General features: G+C 49.4%; 1 protein-coding gene and 1 long non-coding RNA gene across 7 annotated transcripts in view; both read right to left on the bottom strand.

The window, feature by feature from the left end:
• ALG9 (ALG9 alpha-1,2-mannosyltransferase) overlaps window positions 1-16817 on the bottom strand; it is a 34650-nt gene extending 17833 nt beyond the window's left edge. The window contains exons 1-13 of one of the 4 annotated variants that reach the window (XM_030022788.2): window positions 16480-16817; window positions 15670-15808; window positions 15345-15479; window positions 14465-14535; window positions 13475-13563; window positions 12318-12453; window positions 11862-11949; window positions 11614-11719; window positions 6355-6477; window positions 4310-4464; window positions 1957-2086; window positions 1040-1187; window positions 578-707 (exon numbers count right to left, since the gene is read on the bottom strand). In XM_030022788.2, the coding sequence (XP_029878648.1) occupies window positions 578-707; window positions 1040-1187; window positions 1957-2086; window positions 4310-4464; window positions 6355-6477; window positions 11614-11719; window positions 11862-11949; window positions 12318-12453; window positions 13475-13563; window positions 14465-14535; window positions 15345-15479; window positions 15670-15808; window positions 16480-16574 (1545 nt within the window). In that variant the 5' untranslated portion in view covers window positions 16575-16817. Of the gene's footprint in view, window positions 1-577; window positions 708-1039; window positions 1188-1956; window positions 2087-4309; window positions 4465-6354; window positions 6478-11613; window positions 11720-11861; window positions 11950-12317; window positions 12454-13474; window positions 13564-14464; window positions 14536-15344; window positions 15480-15669; window positions 15809-16113; window positions 16281-16479 lie in introns of those variants that run through there. The other 3 variants (XM_030022790.2, XM_041125445.1, XM_041125446.1) reach the window with 3 other exon arrangements.
• Window positions 16818-16967: 150 nt separating this feature from the next.
• On the bottom strand, window positions 16968-21926 carry LOC115344752. Of its 3 annotated transcripts, none has more exons than XR_003924641.2 (4): window positions 21690-21926; window positions 17767-21519; window positions 17359-17563; window positions 16968-17106 (listed from the first exon to the last, which is right to left on the bottom strand). It is a non-coding gene; the product is annotated as an uncharacterized LOC115344752 (long non-coding RNA). The 3 variants fall into 3 exon arrangements; XR_003924640.2 differs by having other exon boundaries at window positions 16968-17563; window positions 17767-19177; window positions 19211-21519; XR_003924639.2 differs by having other exon boundaries at window positions 16968-17563.
• Window positions 21927-22238: the final 312 nt, after the last annotated feature.

Genomic DNA, 22238 nt, shown 5'->3' with positions numbered 1-22238 from the left:
TCATATGTGTGCACTCTTCTTGTTTAAGTAACACAATACAACCAGGAAAAGTAACATACTAATATACCAGTATACATTATCTTAACAGATTCCCATTTAAATCACTGATGCAATTGTTTCAGTGAAGTTCCAAATTAAGTTTCTCCTTCTCAGTTGCAAATATGATGAATAGATTTATATTTTAAAAGAAAGGAAAGTACAAAGGCAAATTTCAATCCCTGCTCAGTGACAAACATTTTCTGTGGGGGATTTCAAACTACTCATTCAGTTCACTTTCCTGTGATCACAGTAACACATTATACTTAACCCAAAATTGCAATAACTAGGAATTATTACTTCTTCTGCTTCTTTTTTTTTTTTATTATTATTATGTCTTGAAATGAAAATAGGCAGATGAAATGCAAACAGAAACCACTCACATAAATGGGGAAATTTCCAAGTGCTGCAGAGAGCCCATTTTTGTTCTGTAACTTGTATAGTCCCCAGGAAACAAAATAGGAAAACCCAATCATAGGCATTATAATAATACAAATTATACAGTAAGGTAAGGAAAAGAAAAGACGAATATAATCCTCACATATCGAGATGGCTCTTCCTTGTTTTGGTCGTTCATGTCAGTGGGAATGATCCGTGTGGCCATTGGTCCCTTGGCAAATGGTTTTGGTAACTGGCCCCTGAATTCTGACAGGATGAACTGGAGCTGCCAACTGCAGAGAACAGTGTCAGAAAGCTCAGCAGGAAAATGCAGGAGCTAGTAACATTTTGTGTGGAGAAAACGAAAAGCATAACCAAGGACATTTCATTCCTGAGGGTAGACAGCCCTGCTAGAAGAGCAGTCACACCACAAATTTCCAGTAGCTTGTGGCCAACACAATCTGCTGACACCAAACTTCAGAATCCTTTGGTTTGGATATGCTGGTGTCAACAGAGATACGCAGTCTTGAAGGTTACTCCCATAAATACTTCTTAATACTTCTTCAGAGAAGTGCCCCTCCTTACGAATCTCACCAAATTGTACCTTTTACATTAAACAACTTACTTATCTGGCAGGAGAAAGCTGCTTGGAAATCTGTGCCACTCCTTTCCCACACAGACATTAACGGGTCTCCCCTCTGGCACAGTGTGAATACTTGGGTCAGTAGCAATCCTGTGAAATTCTGGGTACAGGTCCAGGGGCCCATGGTAGCCTACGGAAGGCAGAAAGTTGCAAATAAGGCTAAAGAAATAGGTGATATTTACATGACTACTTTTGAAAGACTACAAAAAATTGTTCATACATAACTTTCTAACTGATAACTTTTTGAACAAATGAATCGGTCTATGCTAAAAAGTGGCTCGATTCCAAAGCTCCCCCTCCTTTTAGAAGTGCTTGTACCCCACCACCTTTATTCACATTCTCCTATCCTGACTGTCAAAGGCTACCATCAAGCAAAAAAATATTGATGAGGTGGGAAGGTTCACTTCATGGCTCTGATTCAAGAAAGTACTTAAGGACTATATCTAATTCATCTCCATTAAGGACACATGCACCTAATTACAAGTTTTACATGGGAAAATGCTATTTCAAGTGGGATCATATGTTTGAAAGTTAAAGTATCTGCTTTAACTAGCCTGGGTACAGGTTTTATACCAGTATATTTGTACTGGCTGAAGATGAAGGGCAGCAGATTTTTAACTGATACAATTCTGTTGATACATTCATACATACATGAATACATACATACGTTCATACATACATATATGAATGTGCATATACATACACACACACATGTGTATAATCATTCATTAATGGTGACCATTAGAACTTACTCTTTTCCCTGCAACAGTGACATCCAAACTTTCAAGGTTCCTTATTTCTACTCTGCTGCTATAGTCAAAGCAGCAGAACTTTGGCAGGCCTTAAGACTTGCCAAGACCAATACCCATGAAAGCACAGGACAAGTCTAAAATACCAACCTCTGAATAAGGCAACAGAGCGTGACAATGACAAAAGGCCAAAGAGAAAGACAGTCCCCAGAGCCAGCCAGTTCGACGAGACTGTGTAGTGTTCCAGGCGGTAGCGCTGGAATATGAAGTGGTAACATTTCTGAGGAAAGAATAATAAAAAAGACAATATAAAATTCCTCAAACTCTGGTATGTTCAGCAAAATGTTATTTTTCATAAGGACCTTACAGCAGTGCCTGCATCTCACACCAGATCTTTGGTCTTCATTTTTTCATTCAGACCCATAAAAAATGCACAGAAACTCACATGTTTCAGTCACATTTCTTAACTGATAATCTAAGGTATTTAAAGACGTTTTCAGCTCTTTCCCTAGGAAAGCCTCTAGGCAAGCTGTAAAGTACTCTTTACCAGGGCTCCAGCTTGGTTGTTCCCAGGTGAACCAGCAGCGCATGTCCCTTTCAGACACTTCTGTAGAACTTTCCTACACAAACAGACTTCATTTTCAATGCTGGAGTGACTTCCTCTCTAACAGAAGTTCCATTACCCAGATTTACTGAGTGACTTATGGTTGTTTACCCTGTCTGCACAAACTACAGCTTTGAAGTGGATAAAAGAACACACAGGACATTCTACATCTACCTTTAAACACACGCCACCCTGAAACTGTTGAAAGAAAAGCCCCTTAGGGTTTTCTAATTTAAAAAGCATTTCTGGGAATATCCAGGAGGAACTACATTCAATACTTGGCTTGGTCCCTCCCTCCTCCTTTGCCTTTCTGCGGGAGTGATTATTCACTTCCTATCCTAATCTGATTTCTGTTCCTCTTGTCTTGTTTGCATTTTTCTCATAACAGCCGGGTCCACATGGTTTGGAGGAGTAGACTCTGACAAGCTTGTACTACTAGTGGGCAATGAATTCTAAATTCTCAGCTGGATACTAAATACTGGACAAAATGTCATCAAGCAGTGTTAAAATATGCAGGACAGAAATATACACTAGATTTTCCTAAAGCTATATTTGGCAAAGGTCCTAAACCATTGCCCTCTGATGAACGTTCTGACAGCACATAGCAATTCTCGGTCAGTGCCATAAAACTGCTGACATTACAGAGCTTGATCCTGTACAAATGCAAGGACTGAAACCCATCTGGGCTGCTCCAGCTTAGCACTGCAAGGCATCAGCAGTGATGGGAGGTCAACAGTCAGAATAGTAACTGACCAGTGGAAGAGTGAGAGTGATTTGAGGGGTGCAGGCAATGCTGGTGGGGAGCCCAGGACAGGAACAGCCAGCAGTGGTGCATAGCAGGACAGAAGAGTAATAGCAGAATGAGGCCAAACAGATGGAACAGGCTCTGACGGGGACTAGTGACTGCATTCCTGCTCCTCTTTAACAGATGAAAGATGAATAATTTTGAGCTTTGGGAAGGTTTATATCAACCTATATTAGTGCTTTACTCTATGAAGTGTCTCAAGTGATATTAACAAAACATCCAATTTTTGGCTTTGCCAAATGCCCAATGCAATTTCCCGATGCCTAAACAAGATCGCTTTTCCTTTTTCAAATCAGTGATTCCTAATAGGATACAACAAAATGCATTTCCTACACACACACATTCCTGCCCCTTAAAGCTTAACAACAGACAAAGCAGGCACAATGCTATAAGCAAGTTACTGATCTTCATGACATCTCTTGGATGCTGTGTTGTATTGGCACTACAACATCACAACTGCTCCTCACCAGAAATTCCTGCTTGGGATGGGAGAACAACTCAAAGTCATCATGAAATAATTAGTGGCAAGGAAATATTCTCAACCATTTATCACTTCATACAATCCCGGACAAGCTCCTAATGTGATCACCTTATAAAGCCATGAAATTTGATCTTTTTTTGCTGGGCTGTTAAGCAGTCTGCACTGAAGTCCAAGATTATTACATGAGCTCATTCTGTACAACGCTCAGGAGGGAAATCCCAACTATTTTTGCTTTTTACAGATGGCTAACAGTTTTCCACATACTCTCAATCAACCTGTACAGGAAGATTATGGTTTAATTTGTAAAATCAGCAACACACACACACACACTTCAGTATTAGAACAGCTATGGATTTTGCTTCCAGCGTCTCAATACCTATCCATGAAAAATGGTTCAAAAATGAAAACTGTACCAGCTAACAGATTAAAGACGATGATCAAAAGTTATGTATAGGACAGTCCTGAACTGTGTAATCACTGTAGATTGTGTCACAGATGCACATATTCTGAAGATGTTCCCAAACTTTGGTAAGAAACGTTAAAGAAGTCAGCTAGCAGTTACACTTCCTAAAGGTATGAGCTCATTAAAAAAACATGTTCCACTAAAACTTACCTGAAGAGCAGACAGAGCCACAGCACCGCAGAGACAGATGAGGGGATAGATGGGAAAGAGAAACCTCTCTTCTTTGTGGGGCTGACTGAAGAAAATCATGATCCAAATGTACATAGGAGCTAGTGTCAGCCAGTAGGGACGGCCTAGATTCTGAACTGAAAGAAACAAACAGTCAGCAAAGAAGTAATGTAAGAATGAGGGGTTTATCCTATTCCCCCTCTTGCACAATCATATCTCACATTCAAAAGCCTATTCTTCAGACCCAAACACACCATGTTCTGAGCAGCCATGTTGCTAAAACCCAGGTAGCATGTCCAAACAGTCAATAGAGAATTTTGATGAGAGAATTTTTGTAGATTCCTACCATATAACAATTTCAGCAGACTTTAGAAGACCAAAAGCAGAAAATAAGGGACTGCATTACTGAATTCAAGCAAGAGACAAAACCCATCCAGAACTGACATGTCTAAACGGGCAGTCAGAAGTACTAGATTTCCTGCTGTATATTATGCTATACACACAAAGATCAGAAAGGATCTCTCTAGACCTACCCTTCCACTTACAAATGGTTGTTTAGCAACTGAAGTTTCCACAACCTTCATTGCTTCATTACAAAAATAACAGCATGAGAGGTCTCTCAGGCACCTTCTGCTTAATGGAGGAAATAACTGCTTCAAAAATAACAACAATTACCCTGAATTTTAGTCACACTGAGGAGGGTTCTACAGTGCCTGACAATTTTCAGTCACTTTTCTGCCCTCTTGCTACTCCCAAAAGCAGAGTTAAGCATTTAAGCTAACGGCATTTCACAGACAATAAGAACAAAGCACTTGTTAGAATTGCTCCTGCTGTTAAGTACAAGAACACCAAGTGAACAGCAGGAAATCTAGCATTTACAGGATCTCCTACTGAGCTTTTACTGGTTTCTGACAGTATGTCAGTCATATCCAAGGAACAGATATAAGCAAATATGTGTTAACATACATTTTCAGCAGGGATTATAATGTTATTGTTTCTTGTATTCAGTAAAAAAAAAAAAATCAGAGAGCAAAGCACTAACTGGACTGATGAATTTGGAGACTGCTGCTGACACTTAATGAATCTTCCTTAGGAAAATGGCAGAGAAGAATTCACACTTCCTCAACACCTTTTTCCTCTCTAGAGTTACTTGCCAAATGTCATGTGTTTAAACTGATGTCATCTTATTTAAGAGAAAGCCCAACGTGAAGGATGGAATATTCTTGTTCCTCCTTTCTCTACTCTCAGTATATCCACACCTACGGGAACACTTCCCAAAGCATAGGGTAGCAAGACTGTCCTGTCAGGGCTCAGTCCTGTGAGCTGAGTGCCTTTCACAGTGCACAGAAGAGTCCAGGTTCAATCCCAATAGGGGCAGCAGCAGCAGAGACCAGAGGATGCCTATTTGTAGGTTCGGCCCCAACAATCAAAAAGGAAATAACTCCGTTCTCTCAAGCTGCTGCAGAAAACATTCTGGCAGTGGTGTAAAAAAGTAACAATGGAAGAGCCAGCAAAAGGCTCCCCAAATAACTCTAAAGGCTACCATTTCCAGCTGCAGATAAGATGGAAACAACAATGGGTACATAGTTTCTTCCCCCTTAAGATTTCTGACGGGGCTATTTCTAATGCATTTGCATGTCTGGCTGAAGGTTATGTACCATACAACTTGTTAAACTTACTCTGGGTATGGATAGTTCAGCCCTGATAACATACTGTTCTTCTTGAGGTAGAGGCAAGGAATACAGGAATCATCCTTAAAGAGAAAAACACGTTTCTGCCCTTTTGCAGACAACATGTAAGTAGATTCATCTCACTGCCTGTTCTTTCTACACAGCAACTCCATTGTGGGGTCAACACTGAACTGAGTAATGAGCTCTAGGAACTTTCCTATTACTCCAAAGACTTTCCTTGAACCTACTTTCACTTCCAATAAAGAACAGCTGCTTTGGCAGGTAAGCTCTCCATTTAGTAACAAGGTTGAGATCTGGGCTCTCTGTGCTTGGCTCTCACAGCTGTCTTACACTCACCATGAAATTTCTGAAGCAGACACTCCATGAGACAAGTCAGTGGCAGCACAAGCAGTGCCAAAATAAATGCCACGTTGAAATTCAGAAAGCCGTTGATAAAATAGAAGGACCAGGGTTCTGTACCTAAAGCATGATAAAAGGAAACAAGTGTTTTTAAATACAAGCATGTACAAGATCTAGGTGTAACAGCAGCTTCATTCCTTCTCTGCCTGACACAGACTGAGATAATCAGCAGCAGACATCAATTCTCCCCATTGCAAGCATACTGGAACCAAAGAATGGGAAGGTTGTGGACAGAAGATCTTGCAGCTGGACAAAGGATGCAGCCCCATGGAATGAGCCTGAGCCATTTCGATCGAAGCAGTCTCATGGTTCTGCCCCTCACCCATAAAACTGCCGTAACAGTGGTACGAGAGTTAGTCAAAAGCCATACAAAGGTACTAGAGTATCTCACAATCATGTCTGCCCAAGAAACTTCATTGTCTTCCTTTTCAGAAATTATTTTTCTCCTTTCTTTTTCACTGGGTCATAATCAATATCACATCTGCTGCTCATGAATCACAAGCTACTCTAACAGTCAGCCTTGTCCAGCAGAGTTCTGTGAATTCACGTTTGCATTAAGAAAGCCTACACAGCAAGAAAGTGGAGGCAGAAAATTATAAAACTAGGAAATTTGACTACAAATTCATTCTTTCTAATTGCAAAGAAGTTCCAGAGGAATAACACAAAAACACACAATGTTAATAAGAGATGATTATAATTCTGGAGTGATGATGTATAATCCATGCTGGCAGAAATAGAAAATCTACTAAAAAGGAACAAGAAAAAGAGTTCACATTCACACTTCACTCCAACAAAAGACTCTGCCACTAAAGTTCACCCAGATGCTAGTTTTGGTACCTCCTTAGAATCAACACTGTTTAAAGTGTCCCTACTACAATTTGTTCTTACAGTGTAGCTTCAAACAGGAGCAAGCCAACTCCGATTCCTAACATGAAATACTTGGATATTGGTTGCAAGCTTTGAAGGATGTAAATTGAAAGAAATTCCAGTCCAACTGTCATTTATTTGGACTCTTAATTCAGGATGCTTAAAATCCTGAACAATAAGGAATGCCAGTTCCTCTCCACACACTTGCCAGTCTCTCAGTGTGATTAGCTCAATCAGTCAGTAAATGACACGCGGGGGCTTTAATCACTGCACTGTTGTGACATGTGTCACATGCCGCAGCAATTTCCTGCAATCAGAGCCACTTAAATAGGGTCCATGTTGAAATTAATCAGACGACTGAAAAGCAGCCAGGAAAACCCAAAATCTCTGCAGCTCCTACAGCTAAATATGATTAGAAGCTGCACCAGTGATGTCAGAAACATGTCGCTGGAGTTACTACGGCCAAGTCCAAGCAACTGAGGTTCATTTAGAAAACCTTTAGCTATTAGCACTGAAAGCAAACAGTAATTACAGATTTGGATTTTGGGGAGTAAGGGGCCTTAAGGGAGTGAATTATTAGAAATTCACCTTCCCTCTCCCTCCACCTGCATCATAATTCTTGCAAATCCCACATGAGCACAATCCTCAGCCTATGAAAGGCTGAACGTGGGATATGGTAGATTGAAAGATCATGTCAAGTGACGGACACGACAGTTATCTGTACGGCAACACTGCAATAGTGCCAACGTCCCTTTCTCCTTCTCTAGACTCTGTTGATGACTCTCCCTATTTAAGGACTGCAATTCTAAAAAATCACTGTAACAGATCTTGAACACATGCAGAAAGCAAATCATTTTAGGACTGAAGGGTACTACCCTTCCTAGAAATCAGGGCTGCTGACTGGGATATGTCTGTGAGGGAAAACCTGAGGCAGTTTGGGGTATCACACTGTAAATCTTCCAGTAGACATGTGTGTAAAGGGGGCTTTGGTTTCTTCCCAGCCCTGCTGCCTCCAGATTCTCTTCTAAGGCAGTAGTACAGGTTTCTGAAGACTTACAGCAGGGTTAACACTGGTTAGGCTACTCTAGTAACTACTTCTGTGGAGCACTAAGGCTTCTCCTTATACAAAACGGACTGGAACTGGGTTCCGTAGCCTGCTTCCCCACTCCCACGGCTATAAACAACAGCCACTTTATCATAGAAGATGCCAGGATGAGATAGAAAGCTTTTTAAACTGATATAATCTGTTACCCTCCAGTGTTTTCTGGCTACAGTTAAGCTGCACAGAACAGCCAAATCCCAAATCTTTAAAGACAAGTACCAGGGACCGTACTGTCAATCTTCTACCTGCCCTGGCTGCTATGGAAAGTAAAGGAAATTAACTATGGCTCTCTCTAGTCTGTCTCTGATTGGTAGCCTGGGAGTCAGGAATGAAGCACACTTCACGAAGCACATCTCATGAAGCACACCTCCTCCACAATCCAGATACAGCCTTAAAGGCCCAGAGGTGTCCTGAGGGACTCTGCTAATAAGGAGGTCTGAAGCACAGCTTTAACAAAAAGGCTACTTCCTCATATTTTTTTGCAGTGTGACTTAATTGCCCTTAAGAACTAAGCACTGGAACCTCCCCTCCTTCTCCAATGAGGGATTTTCTTCTCTGGGTGAGGAGAAAAAACAAAAGAGGAAAAAAAATATGAAAGAAGAACAGTGCACTACACAGGCAAGTTAAATAATTCACAGACACCAGGCAAAAAGCAATAGGCTTGGTCACTGTGATGACTCACCCATTCAGAGGCATTCAGTCTCAATGCCTCCCAGGGGAAAATGCTTTTATTCTTGTTATCCACAAGGACTCAAGGTGATCCGAGAAAGAACTGCAATGTAAAAAAAAAAAAAAACCAACCCCATTGCATACAAGTCCTGGCCTGGAACAATGTCTTTCAAGGAGGGAGGGACACTGAAGAACTCTCCATGCACAGTACTGATGGGAACGTGCTTCCACAGCATTGCCTTCAGACCATGACAGAAGATTTAATTTCCTGCAAGCATCCCACATGCTAGAGCTGAGCAGGTGTGGGCTGTAGGAGAGAGACTGATGAAAGCAGTGAGAAGAACACTGTGGCCCAGTCAGTTCAGGGCACTATAATTCCATGGGGAGAGGCAACTGGAAGCACTGTCACACACTGAGCCAGAAACTGGTTTGAACTTTGTGCTCTGCGACAGGCTCTGGCAGCAATTCTAGAAATCAAACTCACACACAAGTTAACAGAACTTAACAAGCTATCATGCTGCAGCTTGACCACAGCAATGGTGAGGGCAGCTCAGGACAAAGCAGAGGAGTTGTAAAATAGGCTTAAGCTAAGATGCCCCACTCTATGTTTGTCACAGGCTAAAAGCCTGCATGCAGACAGGAACTGTAGCTCAGCTGTTAAGCAGTCACTAAGCCACAATAACTTGATCGTGAGTCACAGCCCTCGTTCTAAGAAAGTCTGATTCAATGCTAATAGAATAAACAGTCTGCTTTCTGCATTTCATTTATTTTCACTCTATTTAAGAACCAGGACTCAACAGAGCAAGGTGTCATATAAACAGCTCCAGCACATTCCGCCCAAGCTGAAGAAAGCTTCCCAAAGTGCCACCACACTGCAAGTCACAGCAAGGCTCTGATCACAGGAAGTGGGACAAAAATTGTCACAAACTGTGCGTTCGTAGAACATATGTAGACAAAAACATCCCAAAGCCTCAGGATCAGGCTTAGGGCTATACACTTACAAACAACTTTCCCTTGGCTGTAGAAACCTAATCACCCCAGGGAAATATGCATTGCACAGACTGTATTTACCCAGAAGGAGATCGAACCTTGTCTCCAGAACTCCAGTCTGCAGGCGAAAGGAAAACCACTGTTATGCTTACATTGAAGATGACATCGGTTGATGACTCTGCAACCTCCAGTAGTTCCTGCTCCCATCATGTGAAAGTTGGGAAATCCCAGCTCCAAAGCCAAAAGGGACTGGCCAGCCTTTCATCTCCCCTGGTAGTGTTATTTTTCCCAAGTGTTTTGAAGCACTCTAAACACACAGCATTGTCCTGGCCACATTGCATTGAAGAGCAATTTCAAGCAGGCTCTTCTACTAGCCTGAGGATGTTATATGAATAAAACACTTCAGAATAGATTGGTCCCTGGAGGTTCTGGAAACAACTCATGCACCAGTGTGGAAAAGGTCAGCCACAAGCCCATGCCAAAACCTATCAGAGACAGACCCTGGAGTTTACTTACAGAAATTTCACAGCAACAGACTTCAGAGCCTTCCTGCAGAGATGAAGAACCATGGCAATGCAACTGTTTCCCTGCTGTGCCACTGCACAAGTAACAAATCACCACCCAAAACAGCCCTTCAAATGAACCAGCAAATACGGCCTGCAGGGCACTGCCAGAGAAAGCCTTGCTGGTAACAACTGCTGAATCCCTCCTAGAATATCTCGACAGGACTTAAGCGGATGACAGAGATGACGCAGGGATCCTGCGCCCTAAGCTCCCCTGACGTCTCCGCCAGCCCCTCTGAAGCCCTGCTGGAAATATAATACTTTTCTACTCTTCAGCTCTAGAAGTACATGACACGAATAACTAATGCAGTGGCAGCTCCCAGACAAACAACACAGCACTGCCATCAAGGGTCACACCAGTATCCTAAATGGCCAGTACCAGGGAACCCCTCGTAGGCAGATGATTTGCCTGCAGATTAAATGTCTTTATGGTAACCTCAGATTCTGCTTGCCAGAAAAATCCAGGCCATATACCGCCAATAAGCAAGCAGACTCCCAAGGCACAGCATGTACTCAGGAAGTCTGCAGAGAGCCGATGTGAACTGAAAGAACTATGGATTCTGCACTGTTACCCACTTTCCCAGGGTTCTGCACCCTGACTGTGAGGAACTGCCAAGAACTCCATTAAAGCTGACAAACACACACATGTATCACTTGTGCCCACTGCACTCGCATAGCATCCAGGCACGTTTGCTACTAACAGTTCTCTGCTGTGTCGCGGAGACACCTCACGACGGTTTACAGAACTTGAAAGTGAACAAAAGCAGCCTAACTCACAGCGCTGAGAAATCCGACAATGGCCTGCGGATTCCCAGCTCGACAGAGACATCCTGTGGCAAAGAGCTGGAACTGCAGCCCTTTGGAGCTTGCAGGCTGCTATTGCTTTAGAGTACCTCAGAAAAAGAATTGGCAATCGAGACCTGGTGGGTCACAGTAGCAAGACGGTAGCAAGACAGTAGCAAGAAAAATGCCGACTCCCTTCCTGTCCTGTTATCTTAAACTCACCATAGAGATCAGGTCCATGAGAGGTGAAGACATTGTATAAAACAATGTTGACAGGTGCAACTACCAGCTTCCCATAGTAATAGCTGTCCACAACTACCAAGGGCACCTGGAAGAAAGCATCTATTACTTAAAGTGCCAGAAGCTTTTGGCTGGACTGCCCAAAAGCTCCATGTGATTTTCTTAATGGAACCCGCCCCTTCTATTGCAAGCCCGATCCATTCCCTCTTTGCATTGTTACAGGCACTTACCAAAAACAGGATCAATGACACCACACACCAGTTTAGGAAACTTTTCCACCTCTGCTTCAGTATCAACAAGTCAAAGGCAATAGGAAGCCTGAAAGAGAGACCAGGTATCAACTGGAGACTTTGTCTTTCCCCACTGCAGGTTGTCCTGCCCCTTCAAAGCAAGCGGGGCAGTAGCTGGAAGAGAACCATCACTTCACTGGGCTCTGCTTCCACTCCATATTCCAGTCATCCAACTCAGGTTTTACTCTCAGTATATTAGGGTCAGGAATCTTCCCAACCTAGGTTCTTCAAAAGCAAAGAAATCAGGCTATGGAAGCCTGTAGCAATGATCCTGGACTAGGCTGGCAGCTCAGTCCCTGCTAGTTTCTTCCTCCAGCTCTCCAGCCCCTACATTCTCCCCAACCAGGCAAGAAACATTTGTCAAAGTGCAAAACTCCTGAGCCCTCCTCTTCTTACCCAAGAGCTGCACTGAAGGGCCAGCCTAGAAGGGCTCCAGCGGCCACCCCCAGCACTGCTACAGAGGTCTTGTCCATATACCAGCCAGTCATGGCAATCACTGTGGTGTACATGCAGAAGCTGCTTGGGAGGAAAGCTGCAACACAAGGAAAGAAAGGGTTAGCACAATTTTCCCACAGGAGGAGAACTGCACGAGGCCAAGATAAGGCTAATCATCTCTCATTCATTCTATTGGAGCTGGGATGCTCTACTGGAGACTCTCATTTCAGTGAAAGCAAAAAAAAAAAAAAAGGATTATTTTTCTTGTTCTGCCAAGACCAGAAATACTTCCTTTAAGCATGAAGGCCTCTTTCCTCAGTGGCACTCAGCAGTGGTAACCAGTTGACAGCATCCAGGCTTACCACTTGTAACGCTGCACCCCCTATATTCTGCTAGGTTGAAAAAAATTAACCTGCTCAAGTGACAGCAGAAAAGGTGAGCTGACCAGGTACAGTCTCTGAAACAACTGGGCAGAGACTGGTGGGAAGTAAGTGAAAAATGACAAGACCTAAGACACTGCAAAAACAATGAAGGGAAAGTCCTTTCTCCACTCACCATAAACATAAAAAGGGTAAAATAGGAAATCTCAGCATTCATAAGTTGTGGTACTCCCCTTTAAGTTTCTGTATGCACACGATACAGAACACGCTTGCTCAAAGTCTCTCTTTGCACTTTACTCAATACCTACAGCAGATGTTTCATAAGTCTTACAGTGGTTGGCTAGGCAAATGGGTACAACCAGCCAGAGGGGACAGGACACAAATGCAAATGACAACGCCAAAATATGACCGACCCTCCTTCCTTGGATTAAAATACGTTCAAGGAAGGTAGGCCAAGACCCTGTTTAAAAGGCATGGCCCATTGCAGAGCAACTGGAGGCAACAATAGAAACAAACACACCCTGGAAATTGAAAGATACAAGAGAGTGATGATGCAGGGAACATAATTTGAATCAACACTTATTCTGTCATCACACCTGCCATGAGAAACACCTGCAGCAGAATACAACAAACAATTGCTAGAGAGGTATTTTAGTGCTGTGGATTTTCTTCTTTCTGGACCTGTCTTTGGTTTCTACGGAAAAAGTAATTGTTAGTATCATTGCTAAGCACACTTACCTGCAGATGAGCAAAACATCCCAGTACTGAGTACTAAGAAGGCCAACATCAGCCGGCTCACATGTAGCCCAAACTTCTTGCACACAGCCCTAAGGAAGCAAGAGAGAATTAGATACCACAAAAATATCCTCAGTATATCAAAGAACAGTACCCAACGCACGCAGAACCACAAATAATCCATGGAGCATCCTGAGAGCTTTAAGGTGGGTTATTCTCATTACTCAGCCACTGAAGGCAACCTGAAGAGCAGTTTGACTGCCTCTGGCCTGGGATTTCTGATCCTCATAAGTTACACTAGTGCAAAACTCTAGAAGAGACTTGGCTTCTACCAGTGTCTGTTGCACTTGTGCAAATCTCAGGGAGTCTGCACTGCTACGGCAACATCAATCTAAGATTTTCACCCCTCACAAAATACCATCATGCAAAAAGCCACAGCTCACATTCTTAAAACCAGACTATTGCCAAGAGAAAAGTCATGCAAGGCAATAGTTTGAAAGCCACAAATGCAGAGGCAGCAGGTAAGAATAAAAATCTAGCTTAGACAAGATAACTGTATGTTCAGGCTACTGCTTTTGGTGGATGTAAACACCATTGGCAGATACATTACAGACAGCAACAATCAATGTATTCCACTAAAATTCACTATGACGAGCAACCACAGCACCAGTCTCTCCTCCAGCAGAGCTCAGTTTACAACACTCCCACCCCGCTTGCTGTCATCATTGAGAAAATGAGTGTAGTCAACAAAATGCTGGCGTGGAGATGTGGGTGGCAGATCTGAGAATACAACTTTGTCCTAACAGTGGAATTCTGACCAATGTTTCATTAAGTTATCATGAGAACACATACTGTCAAGGTTCACTGTGAAGTAGCCCAATTTACCAGACACATCTACACATGAGCTTCAGAGCGTATTTCCCGTGGCAGTAACTGAACACGCTACTCACACTGCTCCAAAACATTCACTGTAGACAGCTTCTAAATACTCACTTGTAAAAGTAGAGTTCACAAATGCAGCTCACGAAGGCCAGGAAGCATCGGAGGAAATAGAAGATGAGAACCTAGGAGACATACTCAGAGCCTGAACAAGGTTTGCAATGAAGCTTATGCATCTATTACTAACAAGTCGGTCCCAAGAACGAAGTTCTGAACAGGATGGAGCAAGTTTGGCAGTGGTGAATGAGCCTATTCTTCTAGGCCCAGATCCCACACCGAGGGATGCTGAAGATCCTGGCGGCTCAAAGCCTAGCCCTCTAACACTGAAGTCCTTTACAACACAAAAAGCGAACACAGTCCACTGAACTTACCAAACCTACCCCTTATGTTGTGCAGAAACATGCCAAGTATGGCAGGGCATACCCGAGCAGAATGCACATTCAGTGCTTTTTCTTTTACATCTGTGAGTCCAGTTTGCAATATCCCTTGCAAAATACTAATTTATTTTTTATAGTTTATTGAAAAAAAACATCAAAACGGTCATTAATAGCTGGCATAGAAAACAATACGGGCTTCTAAAGCATCAGGATGAAACTCACAGGGGTGAACGAGAGCCCGTGGCTGCCAGGTAACTGTCCCCAGACCTGCACACACTCAAAGGGCCAAGGAGCTACCAGCCCCTCTGGGACAAGTTCTCAATCAACCCAGAGCCTGACAGCATTTCCCTGCAATTTCCCAGTCACTTTTCCTTGGATCCCGTTGAGTCAGCTCACAAACCCTTGCGATTCCTTACAGGGAAGCCAGTGTTTGTAAACAACTTAGTGTTTTGTAAACACTAATTCTCTCACCTCTGACAACAAACAAAGCAGCTGTTCAACACAGACTAAAGGCAAGTTTATTCATCACCAAAGAAGCTTTCACACATCTGATTTACCTTGTTAGTTTGTAGAACTCTAGCATGGAACAAGGCTGGAAAGGCATGAAGCCACAGGTAAGCATAGGAGCGGATAGCATAGGCTGGAGAGTACTCCCACGTCTGAAACCCCTTTCCATAAACGAGGTAGTGTGTCTACAACGGAGATTAAATAAATAATATGCATCACACAGAGCAGACAGTTCTGCATTTCCCATCTCTGAATTCTTGAGTGAGAAAATTTCTCTGTGAAACACAGAGATTAGCACAAGGTTCTAGATAAATCTGCACTTGCACAGGCCAACTACAGATTCCCCAGTATCTCCAAGGAAAGAAAGCCCCTTACCGGTTCCCAATAGTTAAACGTCTCATCACAATCAGAGATGTTGCTTAAGAGAGCTGCACAGAACCTGGCTGAGATGAGACACTTGAAAGCTGTTGATCCTTCAGGGGCCCAAACTTGTCCTGCTTTGCTCCCAGATGATCTAGTGCAAAGAAAAAATACAAATACGCACCAAGAAGACTCAGTAACAAGATCTATACTAGCAATGTGACAGTAGGCAAAGAACTGACAAGCATATTTGCATCTCTCATTTAAGCACTGTGTAAGTACAGACGAGTCTTTCATTCACTGCTTGCTTTGGGGGATGCCAGTCCCCTCCCAAGGAAGCACCATCACGCCCCCTCACCACACCGCAGCAACGGCCCTGAGTGCTTAACCCACCGCTGCAAGACAGCCCCCCAGGACCTCGTCCTCCTGCCCCCAACAACAGAGAGCGAGGCCACGCACTCGCTACCGCAGGCCCGGGAGCAGCTCCACCGACGGCAGACCCACTTCCACAACACGCGCTAACCCGGCTGAGCACCCACCGCGGCCACCCGATGCGGGGCTCACTCGGGGCTGTGGGCACCTTAGAGACGTAAAACCCCAGCCGCAAGGAAATACCTGGGCGGGTGCTCGCAGCTGACACCGCCCCGCCGGCGGTGGGGCTGCCGGGCCCCGAAGGACAGCTGCGAGCGCGCCCGAGTGACGGCTGCAGAACCCGCCCCCGCGAGACCACGGCCGCGCGCCGCCCGCGGAAGGGGGGACGCGCCCGGCGCCCGCTGCAGCCCGGCCCCGGCTCCCCGCGGCCCCGCCGCCCGTTCCGACACCTACTCCAGGCGCGCCTCCTCCGTGGCCTCCGGCCGCGGCCGGGCCGACTCCCCACAACCTCCAGCCCGCAGCCGCTGCCGGGCCCCCTTGGCGGCCATGTCGAGTACGGGAAGCCGAGCGCCCGCTCCCTGCCGCCAGCGGACGAAACGACGGTGGTGCCGAAGCTGCCGGCCGCCATGCCGGGTGTGGGCACGGGCGCGCGCCTCCACTCCGCCTGCGCGGGCGGCCGTGAGCGCGCTCTTCCCGGGGGCAGCGCGCCTGCCGCGCCGCCGACGGCCCCGGGCCGGCGCTGTGCGGGGACACCTGGCCCGGAGCAAGGTTCCCTCGCCCAGCCGCCACGGCAGCACTTCTCACGACGCGGCCGCTCTCCCCGTAACGCACGTGGGCTACCGTTGCAGCCCCGCAGCGGCGGTTGCTCGCCCCCGCCTGCGCCCCCTTCCCTGCCCCTGCCCGGGCAGAGTTAGGAAAGTAGCTCAATGGGGAACAGGCAGTTGGAGAAAGCATTTTATTGGGTACCCCCAGCACTGAATAGCTGGGCAAAGGGCAGGGACAGAGGCTGTTTTGGGACAGAGAGGAGGAACGCGTTCCTCCAGCGGCTGAGGTCCAGCAGCTTCCTCCCCCGTGCAGGTGCTGAGGGAGAAGCATTCAGAACAGGGGAAACCGCCTCAAAATCCCTGCTCTTGAGTACTTGTCCCCTGGCACGCGCACAGCCTCAAAGGACATTTTGGGTGGCTGCAGAGCCCTTCCACTCCCCACAGCTGGTGCAGCAACATCAAGGTACAAAAAGTCGTTCTGAGACATCTTTGGGAAGTCGTGTCATCTTAATGCAGAAGCGGAGCAGCTAGCTTCTAAAAATCTTGAGACCTGCAATGAGCCAAGTACCTGCTCCAGAAGCACAGACAACCTGCCCAAAGGGCCAGGGCTGCTTTAGGCTTCCCAGCCCCAAAGACAGGGAGATTGCCTTCCCAGGAGTGCCGTGCTCTTGCCCCTTCTTCAGCCCAATGCCGCTTCTCCTCTCTCGCTCACTCTTGCCTCACAGTTCCTGCCACGTGATGGATGCCTCTTCTTTCTTCTCCACCAGCGGCCGCTGCATAGGCAGGAGGACGGGGTCGGGACCAAGAAGTACCCGCTCCTCCACCTGGAGGACAGAGAGGAGATGCCGGGCCTGCCCCTGGAGGGAGCTCTGCACAGCATCACCCGACCCCAGGCCGTCCTCCCACACCTAGCCCTACACCCCAACACCCCTCCCACCCCACCTCGGAAAAAAACTTGCAGATCGGCTTTTCTCACCAAATTGATGCTCTGGTGCTCCCCCGGCCACGACCACTGCCGCCTGCGGCGTTCCCGCCAGTGCTGGAGCTGGGCTCGGAGGCAGGCACCCTGGGCAAATCCAGCTGGGCATGCAAAGCAGCGGCCAAAGAGGCTGCACCCCTGCTTACAGGGGGCTCGAGCCGCTGCCTGGACTGCAAAGCGCCCAGGACTCCAGGGCACCGGCCGGGCCCTCACTTACAGGGCAGCCCTGGTCCCAAAGGCCCACGGAGGCTCCTTCTCTCCGATTCAGGGGCACCCTGACCCGCACCCTGCTAACAGGGCGGTCACCCCACACAGGCTGCCAGCTGAGCACTATCAAGAGTGCTGGGCACTTTCTGCCCTGAAGGCAAGTGAATCAGCAGTGGTGGCTTGTGACTGTTGCAAGGGCTTTTCCTGGGAGGTTTTGGGGGCTTGGGCAGAAGAACTTCCAGAGGTGGGCTCCTCATCACTTGGGAGAAGCTGCCACTTCAATGCGGAGCAGCTGGTTGTAGGGTGACTGGTGTTTGGGGCCTGCAAGTGGTGCTTGCCACCCTCAATCTGCTGCCTTGCCCTGCCCTGCCTTGCCCTGCCCTGCCCTGGTCCCCTTTCTCTCTGCTCTCAGCCCCAGGAGCAGCTTGGGAGAAAGAGAACCACGGGGGAAGGCGGGAGGCTGGGGGGAAGGGGCCCGTTCTGGGCACCGGGGACGTGCCTGCAAGCAGGGCCCAGGTCCTGCCCAGGCAGCCCTGGCACTGGGAAGCCCTTTTATTGCCCTGAGCTGGGCCACCGCCCCGGAAGCAGGGCTGGGGCCTCTGCTCTTTAAACATCCAGGCTGCTGGGCACCACACAGTGAGAAAAGCGGGTCTAAGGCAGCTGAGCCTGGAGCGGTAGGGGGTAGAAGGGGGGAAGGATGGCCAGGGACCGGGGAACGCTGTGGGGAGGTCCCTCCGAGGGCCAGCGTCCCTCTCTCCTCCAGGCAGAGGAGCTGGTGCTTGACTGCGCCCTCCTTCCTTGGCAGCAGCTCCCGGAGAAGAAAGAAAGAAAGAAGAGGCATCCATCGTGCGTGGAACCACAAGGCAAGAGCGAGCGAGAGGAGGAGGGGCAGGCTGAAGAAAGGGAGAGAGAAAGGCGCTCTGGGCAAAGGGACCTCCCTGTGTCACCAGGGCTGTGGTCACACAAGAGCATTTTGGCGCTTTTGGGATGGTTTTTATGGGTCTGGGGGAGGTACTTGGCTCAGTGCTATTCCCTAGATTTTTAGAAGCCATTCCAATTCTGTGGTAAGAAGACACAACTTCAAAATCTTTGCCTCTGAAACGCCGGGGCCAGGGACACCCACCTGATTACAGGGGGTCCCTCCAAGCACCTCCCACCGAGCGCAGGGGGCACACACAACCCTACTTACAGGGCAGTCCCCCTGGGCTCAGCACACACTCCCAACAAGCCCCACTGAGCCTCCGACCTGCGCCCCAGTTACGGGCTGGCCGTCTTGGCTGCAGCACAACACCACGTCTTCAGGAGCCCAGGGAGCGACCTCGACCCCAACTGCGGGGAGGTCGCCCCAGCCAAAAGCAGCGCCAAAGGCAGGACTGCGCCCTCTGGCACAGCGCTTCCTCAACCTGCACCCTCTAAAGGGCGAGGGAGGGCTCGTTCCTGGTGCCTGGCTAGGGCAGCCTCCCCAGCCCTGCTTACACGGAGGGCGGGCTGCTCCTGGGGACAGAGGGCTCCACGGCTCGTGACACACGCCCCGAGTACAGGGCTGTCACGCTGGCCAGGTCGCCAGCAGGACAGGCAGCCAGGCAGGCAGAGACCCAGGCCCGGACTACAGGCAGGTCGTGCTGCCCGTGCTACGACTAGGCGGCTCCGGTCCGTCCTTGGAAAGAAGGGGCAAGCCCGGACTCTCCCTCCACTCGCGGGCTCAGAGGGGACCCCCCGCTGCTGCACAGAGCCCTTCTTTCCCTCCTGGGAAGTTTAAACTAAGCTAAGCTAAACTAAGCTAAGCTAAGCTAAGCTAAGCTGCAGCGATTTTAACAGGGGCCTAAACAAGAAGCTCATTCGCTCACTCATTCACACGGACGCAGACACGGACTCGGACGCAGACACAGGCAGGGAAAACCAGAACTTCCCAGAAGAGAGAGCGAGCTCTGTGCAGCCAAGCTCTGGGGAGCCTTCCCTACCCCCAAGCAGGAGAGGAGAGCCTCAGACCTGCCCCCTGGGCTGCATGGAGGCCAGAGGAGCCTCAACATGCCAAGGGGCTCCACGGGTGGCCAAAGGGCAAATGCCATGACACGCCCCAACTCCAGGGGGGTCACGCTGGCCAGGCTGCCAGCAGGCAGAAAGCCGCCGGGGCCAGAGGAGGGGGGCGCGGGGAAAAAGCCCTCCCCTGCTTACAGGGCGGGCTTGGGGTCCAGAGAGCTCCATTTCCCCCTCGGGTGTGGAGACGGTGCCTCTCACCCTCCTTACAGGGTTGCCACTCTCTCTGGGCAGCCTAACCATGGGGCAACGTGGCAAAAGGCCAACGACCTGAGCCCTGGTTACAGGGAGGTCGTCCAGTGCAAAGCCAGCCACGGCACCAAAGGTGCTGGCAATGCTTTTGTGTGACCACAGCCCCGGTGACAGGGAGGTCCCTTTGCCCAGAGCACCTTTCTCTTTCCCCCTCTTCAGCCCACCCCTCCTCCTCTCGCTCGCTCTTGCCTTGCAGTTCCACACCAGGCCTTGTCTTTCTTGTCCAGGAGCTGCTGCCAAGGAAGGAGGGCACAGTCAAGTGCCAGCTCCTCCACCTGGAGGAGAGCGGGACGCCAGCCCCCGGAGGGAGGTCCCCACAGCACTCCCCGACCCCCAGCTATCCTTCCCCCCTCCTACCCTCTACCCCCCCGGGCTCACCCACCCTTCTCACCGCCATGGTGCCCAGTGGCCCGGAGGGAGGCAAAAGAGCAGAGGCCCCAGCCCTGCTTCCAGGGCAGCGGCCCAGCTCAAGGAAATAAAAAGGCTTCCCAGTGCCAGGGCTGCCCAGGCAGGACCCGGGCCCCGCTTGCAGGCACATCCCCAATCCCCAGAGGGGGCCCCTTCCCCCCAGCCTCCTGCCTTCCCCCGTGGTCCTCTTTCTCCCAAGCTGCTCCCAGGGCTCAGAGCAGAGAGAAAGAGGGCTAGAGCAGGGCATGCCCAGCCCCACTCATCTCAGCCCCACGCCTCTGAAAGGCCGGGGCCAGGGACACCCGCCTGCTTACAGGGGGTCCCTCCCAGCACCTCCCGTTGAGCACAGGGGATGTGCACAGCCCTGCTTACAGGGCAGTCCCCCTCGGCTTGGCATGCTCAAAAGCCCCATGGAGCCTGAGGCTCTGACCTGCGCCAGAGTTATGGGCTGGCCATCCTGGCTGCAGCACAACACCATGTCTTCAGGAGCTCTACTTCCCCCCCCAGGTGCAGAGACGATGGCGGCTCTCACCCTTCTTACAGGGTTGCCACTCTCTCTGGGCAGCCTAACCATGGGGCAACGTGGCAAAAGGCCAACAAAAGCAAAGACCCAAGCCCTGGTTACAGGGAGGTCATCCTCCAGCACAAAGCCAGCCAGGGCACCACAGGTGCTGGCAACGCCCTTGTGTGACCACAGCCCCGGTGACAGGGAGGTCCCTTTGCCCAGAGTGCCCTTCTCTTCCCTCCACTTCAGGCTCCCGGGCTTCTTCCGCTCCTCTTCTTGCTCGCTCTTGCCTCGCAGTGCCACACGATGGATGCCTCCTCCGTCTGCTCCACCACCAGCTGCTGCATAGGCAGGAGGACGCACGCCGTCAGGACCGAGGGACGCCGGCCCCGCAGGAAGCTCTCCACAGCACCACCCGAAGCCCGCCCGCCCTCCCACACCTACCCCCTCTACCCTAAGCCCCCCTCCGCTACCCCCACCGGAAAAAGCCTCGCAGATCGGCTTTTCTCACCGAATTGGTGCTCCGGTGCTCCCTGCAGGGACGAGTGCCAAGTGCCCTCTGCTGCTCCGGGCTCCTGGCCGCTCTCGGCGGGCGCTGGACCTCCGCACCTCCTGCGGCGATGGCTGACGGCGCCTCCCCGGGACGGCGCCTGAGCCCCAGCCCTCCCCACGGCGCTCGCAGACCCCCTGAAGGCGGCGGCCGACCCCCGCCCGCCCGCCCCGAGGCGATCGCAGACGCTCCCCACGAAGGCGGCGCCGACCCCCGCCCGCCCCGAGCCGATCGCGGACCCTCCCCAGGCGGCGCCGACCCCCGCCCGCCCGCCCGCCCGCCCCGAGGCGATCGCGGACCCTCCCCAGGCGGCGCCGACCCCCGCCCGCCCGCCCGCCCCGAGGCGATCGCAGACGCTCCCCACGAAGGCGGCGCCGACCCCCGCCCCGAGGCGATCGCAGACGCTCCCCACGAAGGCGGCGCCGACCCCCGCCCGCCCGCCCGCCCCGAGGCGATCGCGAACCCTCCCCAGGCGGCGCCGACCCCCGCCCGCCCCTTCCCCAGGCGGGT

The sequence above is a fragment of the Aquila chrysaetos genome, chromosome 8 (assembly GCF_900496995.4).
Source record: "Aquila chrysaetos chrysaetos chromosome 8, bAquChr1.4, whole genome shotgun sequence".
NCBI lineage: Eukaryota > Metazoa > Chordata > Aves > Accipitriformes > Accipitridae > Aquila > Aquila chrysaetos.
This window is presented reverse-complemented; position numbering and strand designations above follow the sequence as displayed.